The sequence below is a fragment of the Fistularia commersonii genome, chromosome 29, assembly GCF_037954325.1.
Source record: "Fistularia commersonii isolate RoL2024-O1a breed Wild chromosome 29, RoL_Fcom_v1.0, whole genome shotgun sequence".
In the NCBI taxonomy this organism is placed as follows: domain Eukaryota; kingdom Metazoa; phylum Chordata; class Actinopteri; order Syngnathiformes; family Fistulariidae; genus Fistularia; species Fistularia commersonii.
In genome coordinates, this window is record NC_141312.1 from 149,089 (window position 1) to 157,500 (window position 8,412).

The 8,412-nt window shown below is 55.7% G+C and overlaps 1 protein-coding gene across 3 annotated transcripts in view; it reads left to right on the forward strand.

Moving 5' to 3' along the window:
• The first annotated feature begins 754 nt into the window (after positions 1–754).
• The window catches only part of LOC147216482 (phospholipid-transporting ATPase ABCA1-like), a 23,220-nt gene continuing 15,562 nt past the window's right edge, over positions 755–8,412 (forward strand). For 2 of the 3 annotated variants that reach the window (XM_086177154.1, XM_086177156.1), the window contains exons 1-6: positions 755–913; positions 3,569–3,674; positions 4,609–4,702; positions 5,252–5,393; positions 5,490–5,608; positions 6,939–7,060. In XM_086177154.1, coding sequence (XP_086033280.1) covers positions 3,609–3,674; positions 4,609–4,702; positions 5,252–5,393; positions 5,490–5,608; positions 6,939–7,060 — 543 coding nt within the window. In that variant the 5' untranslated portion in view covers positions 755–913; positions 3,569–3,608. The remainder of the gene's footprint in view (positions 914–3,568; positions 3,675–4,608; positions 4,703–5,251; positions 5,394–5,489; positions 5,609–6,938; positions 7,061–8,412) is intronic. The other variant, XM_086177157.1, reaches the window with a different exon arrangement.

An 8,412-nucleotide genomic window follows, 5' to 3' on the forward strand; every position in this document is an offset into this window, starting at 1 on the left:
GCTGTCGCACCTGCCCTTTGTCAGCCGCACACCAAGATGTACTCAGTGTTTTACAGTACTTGCACGGCCAACACCATTCATATTTATGATATTGCAGCGTTTTAGTCGGGGAAACACGCGGGTGACGGTAAAACGTCTGTTTGATGAGTAATCGCTGTCGTTGGCCACAGCCGCGCCACATGAGCGGGAACACAACTAACTCACTGTTCCTGCTCAATTCCAGGTAAGAAAATAGACAAACAATAGAATTCATCATTCATCAAAGTTCCCGGCAACCCCAAAATCAAATAGAGAACAAGTGTCAACTTAAACCCCAACATTCAACTTAAATCCCCAACAACACGCTGCAACACGCTGTTAACCTATTTATTACCAACACAAATCCAAATGCACCGTGGACGGCAAAGTAAGAACGACAATGAGGACGTTGAAGCGTTGACTCTTGATGAGTTCCAAAGAGTTCCGGCAGCTGCTCCGAACGGAGAAGAAAGAAAAACATAACTGAGACGAGCCGAACGAGGGGCGCCGGGCAGACTGGCGCATGCGCACTGACTCGGCGAGCCCGCGCCGCGGATGCTAACCCGTTAGCTTTCCGGCCGCGCGCCCTTTAAGAGATGTTTTGACTCGGCACGTGCGCTCCTTATATGGCAGCAGCGACACGCGCTGACCGTTAGTTACCTCCGCCGCGCCTGCGCAGTGCGCCTCCGCCGCGGCGCGCCGCCGAGCGCCGTATAAAACCTCCGCCGGAGCGACGCCGCCGCTTTGCTTTCCCCGCAGTCGGAACGAGACGCCGCGGACACACAGACGGAGAACCAGCGCCGGAGCCGCGGCGCCTTTCCGAGACTTCCCGGAGGAGAGTTCGGCTTTTATGAGGACGCAGAGCGGCGGCGGAGGCAACCGGGGTCCGAGCTCGGTGAGTCCGCGCCGAGCCGCGGTTCGGCCGCTCCGGTCCGGGACCGTCTCACACCGACAACTTTAGTCCGTATCGATGGCTTGACGGCCGTCCTGAGCCCCACCGGACGCTGCGGCGCCGGTGTCGTGTCGGTCCAGTGTCCCTCCCGTTATTTACGGCGGAAACAACAAAAACAGTCGGACTCAGTGGGCGACTTGGATAAAGTTGAACGGACGTGATGTTCGATGGACGCGATGCTTCTGAAAGTTCGGGTGTCTTTAGTTCAAACCATGACAGCGTCCATGAGTTGTTTTTCGTGCCCCTGTTATGATAAACAGATTATCTACCGCCGTCTGCGCTGCCGTCTGCGTGTCAAGCGCAATGCGGTGAAGCGGTGTGTTTCCGTTCCGGCCTTTCAAAATAAGAGCCTGTCTCAAGGCTTCGCGGCGCGCAGCAACAAGCCCGAGATGGGCTGATAAACCCGAGATGGGCTTATTGCTGCTGTCGTCCGGGGGGTGGCGGGTACGACTCGCCGAGTTGCGTGTCCGGTCGCGGCTCCGTATCTTTCTCTCGCCTGCCGCGGAGTGTGCGGCGTCGAAAAACCAATGTCTTACTGTGAAAAGCGCTTCCGTCGTTGCGTCGTGGAATTAACGGCGCTTGACGTGTTCGCGGATGGAGCCGCGGTCCGAATGACCGACAGTAACCTCGGAGCGACGGAACAATGAAAGACCGCTGACCGGGATTCAGTCCGTGCCGTCGACGCGCAGATCCTCCGCCGCCTCCATGACAATCAATCATGGATCAATTTGTGTGAGGACCTGTAGTGGTAGAAGTATGGCTATGTTTTTTAGGTTTTTGTTTTTGTGATACATCATGACCTCCTTCGGCGTTGTCTCTGGACAAATTTCTGAGGCTCGTTTTAGAAACTCGTTTTAAAGAACCTCGGAGATGTTTTCTGGTCCTTTGTCGTCTTTTCTATCGCTTTCGCCCAAAACCCCTGCGGGAAGCTTCAGAAAGAGAGCAATCTGAGGGGGGTGATGTCTCAGATGGAGCTCACTGTGAGAGTGATGCCTCAGACCGAGAAGCCCCACTCTTGAGAGTGATGCTTCAGAAGGAGAAGCTTCACGCTTGAGAGTGATGCTTCAGAAGGAGAAGCTTCACGCTTGAGAGTGATGCCTCAGACTGAGAAGCCTCACTGTAAGAGTGACATAACACGTGAGAACAAATTGGTGGTAAACAAGTAAAATGGCGCTGCAGTACCGGGTTGAGCCACAAGGGGCGCTGTTGCGCTGCACCAGTCGGCCTGCTGCCGCTGAGCCCGGTTCTCTTCACCGGGGGTTTGCACCAACCACCTCAGGAGACCGAAGGACGGAGTGTACACACACACACACACACACACACACACACACACACACACACACACACACACACACAGTCACCGCTGCAGCCATGGATGAGGACTTCTGGTCAGTCCTGGAATAAAAGGTTGACCTGACACGATGGCCGACGTCTTCTTGCGTGAATGTTGAAGGTGCTGCAGATGTTTCTCCTCAAGGTGGCTGCCAGTGTGAGTGGATGTGTGGATCTGTGTGGGAAAGGTCTCTGACGGTGGTGGGTTAGAGTTCCTTCTGGTTTCTGCCTGGTGGTGAGTCACTCGGAGCGGATGTCCTGGTCAGCGTGTTTGTGGATCTCAAAGTTCTTGTTGGTTTTTATGATTGCAACATCTGGTGGATTCTCCGGGCCGGAAGCCAAAGGCCTGCAGAGCAGGAAGAGTGTGTGTGACGGTTCCGGATGGACTTGAAGTTGAGAACCAGGCGACGCTGGAACGTTGTCACGCTGTGCGGCACACAAACTCAGAAGGTTCTCCGGGGGTTTTGAGGCGGCAGAGGTCGTCGGAGGTCCCACTTATGGCCGCATTAGAGAAGATGTCGTGTCAACAAAACCATGACCGAGCAGATAAATGATTTTGCGGGGGCTGTGCTGAGCAGACAACGTGTTGTTTGAACGTCCTTGACTCTTCGTCCATCCAATCAGATCTTCTCGCTCTGAGCCGTTCGTAAACAGAACGGCTTGTTTTTCTAAAGATCTCCGCCGGCTTCCCAAACAAGGGCCGAGCACACGATGTCCCACACGATAGATCTCCAAGGGTCGAGGGGCTCCTGTGACCCCCGAGGGCCGGATCACAGTGTGGAGGACCTCCACGGATCACCTGTGGAGAAGGTGGTGAGCTGTTGGAGATAGAGCCTGTCCTGTGGGCACCGCACTCCGCCCAGGTTTGAAAGCGATCTTCTAGATCCACCAGATCACCACATGTGCTTAGCGGGTCTGAGGTGCACAACATCTCCCCCGTAGATGGTGGAGGTAGGAGGGAGCCCGCCGTCCCTCCACGTAGAGTCGGCTCCCATTGGTCCTCCCAGGTTGACCTTTGTCCAGATCCAGTGGACCTGATAGCCCTGAAGCCTCCGCTGGGCCTGTCACTCTTGAGAGGCTGCCGTCCTGGTCGATGTTCTACCGCAGCGCTCGCTTCTCCGGCCAAACCCAAGCAGGCCCTTTGGTTCTCCTCGGGTTTCCTTTGTGTACTTGAGCTTCTTCTGGAGCACAGCGTCCCGACCTGCGTTCCTCTCTTTGCATTGTTGTTCCTCCTGTGACCCGTGGCCTCCTGCTCTCGTTCCCCAGTGAAGAGCTGCTGTGCCGTCGCAGACGCTGAGAAGACACCATGGCCATCTCCACTCAGCTGGGGTTGCTGCTGTGGAAGAACTTCACCTACAGGAAGAGGCAGACGGTGAGTCCAGCTCCTCCTCAGGTTCCACTGTCTACCATTTGTAGACTTCAAGTTTGTAAAGTTTGTCTGGGTTCCTCGGTTTGGAATGTCTGTTTGCTGTGGAGAACCAGCCTGCTAGAACCCATGTTTGCTGTGGAGAACCAGCCTGCTAGAACCCATGTTTGCTGTGGAGAACCACTCCAGAAGAACCCATGTTTGCTGGGGAGAACCATCCCAGAAGAACCCATGTTTGCTGGGGAGAACCATCCCAGAAGAACCCATGTTTGCTGTGAAAAAACAACCTGGTAGAATCCATGTTTGCTGTGGAGAACCAGCCCAGAAGAACCCGTGTTTGCTGTGGAGAACCAGCCCAGAAGAACCCGTGTTTGCTGTGGAGAACCAGCCCAGAAGCACCCGTGTTTGCTGTGGAGAACCAGCCCAGAAGAACCCGTGTTTGCTGTAGAGAACCAGCCCAGAAGAACCCATGTTTGATGTGGAGAACCACCCAAGAAGAACCCTGTTTGCTGGGAAAAACCAACCTGGTAGAACCCATGTTTGCTGTGGAGAACCAGCCCAGAAGAACCCATGTTTGCTGTGGAGAACCAGCCTGGAAGAAGAACCTTCGCTGATGATGCCGCCCCCACGTCTGGGAAACGTGAAGGGCATCTTTATCTCCTCAGAACGTCCTGATTTGCATACAGTCGAAGCGTTTGTGGCTCAAGAAGGTCTGGCGGTCAGAGCGGCGTCTTCACGTCCACCGCCCTCCTCCTGAACAAAGGCCTCCGTTCTGGTTCCCCACGCAGGACCAGGACTGGAGAACAGAGCTCTCTTCTCCGCCTCCTCAGCACCAGTTCCATGGACGCTCCTCACCCGGTCTGAGGGAGCGGTCCTGCTGACAGACCTTCTCTGTCTGGAGACCTTCTCTCACCATTGCTTGTGGCTCTTCCCCTCTTAGGTCCAGTTGCTGATCGAGATCATCTGGCCGCTCTTCATCTTCTTCATCCTGATCTCCGTGCGGATTCACTACCCGCCGTACGAGCAGCACCAATGTAAGCCCACGTTCTCCTCCTCCCTCCACGGTCCTTCTCGCTAGAACCTTTCTCGCTCGACACCTGGTGCATTCTAACCCGAGCGTGATGGTGAGGGAGGTCAGGTGATGTTCCTCGTGCTCCTCTCAGACCCTCAGAGATGTTCCCTGTCAGTCTGCCCGCTGAGGTTTCTCCATAAAACCGATACTCACGGTTTGGACGCGGTTCCACAAGGATCTGTCAATATTTGCTGCCGCTCGGCAAACACGTGACCTGGACTCGGGTCTTCAGGTCCCGGCTCAGAACGAGAGCCGGACGCCGCTCGCACCTCCTCGCCGTCTTTAGACCGGCTCTTTGAAGCCGAACCAGAAACCTCACCAGTAGACCGACGCTCAGGGCCAGCTGCTCCGGTGAGCTGGAGGTGGTGGAGAAAGGTGGTGGAGAACGGTGGCTCCTCTTCTAGTTCTTTAGTTCCAAGGCTCAGCCGGAGGTCCCTTGGTTCTCGACCTAGATGTTTTGGAATCACCGCTGTGAGTGAGAGCTGCTGAGAAGGTGCGGTGTCCTCCCCAGGTCACTTCCCCAACAAGGCCATGCCGTCGGCGGGCACGCTGCCCTGGGTCCAGGGCATCATCTGCAACGCCAACAACCCCTGCTTCCGCAGCCCCACGCCTGGAGAGACCCCGGGGCTGGTGGGCAACTTCAACGACTCCATGTGAGGAACGGCTCACGCGCTCTGCTTCTGGAGAAGATGGTCAGGACCTGGTTTAACAGACTCCTTGTAGTCTCACGTTGTTTCTCTCACCCTCAGAATCTCTCGACTGTTCATCGACGCCAAGAAGATCCTGCTCTACACCCAGAACGACCGCAGCTACGAGGGCTACCGAGGCCTGCTGAGGGCCCTGAGGAAGCTGCAGAACAACCCTGCCCGTAAGAAACCTGCTTTCACAGGTCCTGGAGCTCCTGGAGCTCTCATGAAGCCACCACAGAAACACAAAGAAAGCAGTAGACTGGTGAAGGGCACCTCGGCTCTCTGTGTGTGTGTGTGTGTGTGTGTGTGTGTGTGTGTGTGTGTGTGTGTGTGTGTGTGTGTGTGTGTGTGTGTGTGTGTGTCGTCAGAGAGGTTCACTTGAAGCTAGAGACAGGGGCTGGTCAAGGAACCTCTGCCTGTGAGTAGACAGGAAGGATCCATCAGCTGGGCTCTGTCTGGCAGAACATCTCAGTCCAGGACCTTCATTGCCTGGTGGAGAAGGTGTGCTGGAGCAGATTAGCGCTTCTGCAACAGTCCGGGCCTGGATGCAGCCCCTCCTGCACCAGCAGGATCTCCACCAGGATCTCCACATCCCAGAGGACGACTGGAGCCTCTAATCTGCTGGTTAGCAGGAAACAGACAGGAATCTGAAGTGGGCGTCAGCACGCTGGACTTCCAGGCAGCAGCTCAGCTCAGAGGGTTCCTGGAGGTTCCCCTCTGCGTCCATTGATTTTCTTCCCAACGCACCAAAGTCTGTTTACCCAAAGTCCACGTGAGGGTCGGCAGCCACCGCGGGGTCAGCGAGCCCCCACCCTCACGTGGACTTTCATGGGTCAGGAAGGACTAGCTTTGAGCCTGCAGGTCCTTGAGGTCCTGCAGGTCCTCAGGATGTCAGAGAGGGTTTTAACCTGAGACTCACTGAAAGTCCAGCTGAAGGTCTCCAGCCAAAGAGACGAGGAGACAGAAATATGATCACACAGGTGGTCACATGGCCCCCGACCCCCCCCAAATAAAGCTGAGCCTCAGAGGGTGTGTGTGTGTGTGTGTGTGTGTGTGTGTGTGTGTGTGTGTGTGTGTGTGTGTGTGTGTGTGTGTGTGTGTGTGTGTGTGTGTGTGACAGAGATGGCTGAGCTGTGGGGATCCTGTGAGTCCTCAGTCTGTCTGCTGTGCTGCAGGTCTTCATGTTGGGTGGAAGCTGGTCAGATGAGCTCCTGAGACGCTAATTAGCCCTCATTAGCACTCCCTCGATGCCCCCCCCCCCCAGGGCGACACACACACTGTTCCTCTCACTTCCTCTCAAAGGATGTTCAGTTGCAGCAAATGGTTTCCTGTGTGTGCGTGTGCGTGTGCGCGTGTGTGTGTGTGTGTGTGTGCAAGAGACATTGAGATGTTCACATCTAAGCACAGACCGTGTGTGGACGAGGGAGTTCAGTAGATCGAGACCCTGAGCTTCTGCTGCATGAACTGCTTTATTGATGTGGTCTCTCCTCATCCATGTGGGTTTGATAGGCTTCAAGCTGAAGGACTTCTTGAGGGACAATGAGACCCTCTCTCACTTCCTGCACCACAACGCCTCCCTTCCACGACACGCACTGAGGCACATCGTGGAAGCCGACGTCCACCTGGACAAGGTAGGACTTTGCCGCTCCCAGATCCCACATATCTCCTGGTCCCGTCGCCGTCGAAGCCAGGCGGACCTCCGGAGATGCTTGGAATCCGCTGACGGGGTGAAGCAGGCGGAGATGTTGGGTTGGGTCCACACGTGGGTCTTTGCAGACCCCTGGCCTCAGAGTTCCTGCATGGAGCGGCTGACCTCGGCTCTGCTGCAGCACCGCTCAGCCCCGAGGACGGGGGGACACCTTCACCTCCACCTTCACCTTCACCTCCTCCTTCATCTTCACCTCCTCCTTCACCTTCATCTCCACCTCCTCCTTCATCTTCACCTCCACCTTCACCTCCTCCTTCACCCTCACCTCCTCCTTCATCTCCACCTTCACCTTCATCTCCTCCTTCATCTTCACCACCTCCTTCCCCTTCATCTCCACCTCCACCTTCACCTCCTCCTTCACCCTCACCTCCTCCTTCATCTTCACCTCCTCCTTCATCTTCACCTCCTCCTTCATCTTCACCTCCACCCTCACCTCCTCCTTCATCTTCACCTCCTCCTTCATCTCCACCTTCACCTTCACCTCCTCCTTCATCTTCACCTCCTCCTTCACCTTCACCTCCTCCTTCATCTTCACCTCCTCCTTCACCTTCATCTTCACCTCCACCTCCACCCAACATTTCCCCTGAAGAGTCACATGTCATTTGTCCCTCTGGAACGCCGACGTTTCCTTGCTTATTGTTCTCCTACTTTGAATTGAGCAGGATTGCACGAGCGCACACGCACACACACACACACACACACACACTCACATACATACACGCACACATACATACACGCACACACACCGTAGTAGAGGTGTGTGACAGCCAGATTTCTCCCCTAACAACAGCCCTGGCCTCCTGCTCTGTGATTGGATGAGCTGGAGTCACATGACCCCCCTCCCCCATCTGCTCACGTGCAGAGCTGGAGGCTCGTGGAGAAGCTGCAGGTCCACCAGCAGACTCCGAGCTCACGTTTGTATTAATCACGAGAGATGAGAGCCCAGTAGTCCCTGAAGGTCACCTGGACCAAGTGAAAGCACCTGGACAGATGGTGAAGATCCCAACACACACAGATGAGCAGGAGCACAGTGAGGAGCATGCAGAGGGTGACGTCCATCTGACCTGCCGTCCTCCAAGGGCTGCTGCCACAGACATGCCCCCACACACACACACACACACACTCTCCTCCTTGGGTGAGGACACGTTTCTCCTCATCCAGGACTGAGGAGGTGGACGGGAGGGTTGTGTAAAGCCGTGTCTGCGCGCAGCAGAAGTACGATCAGTGGCTTCATGGAGGCCAAGCTGTCCTTCAGACAGGATGGGCTTGGTTTCC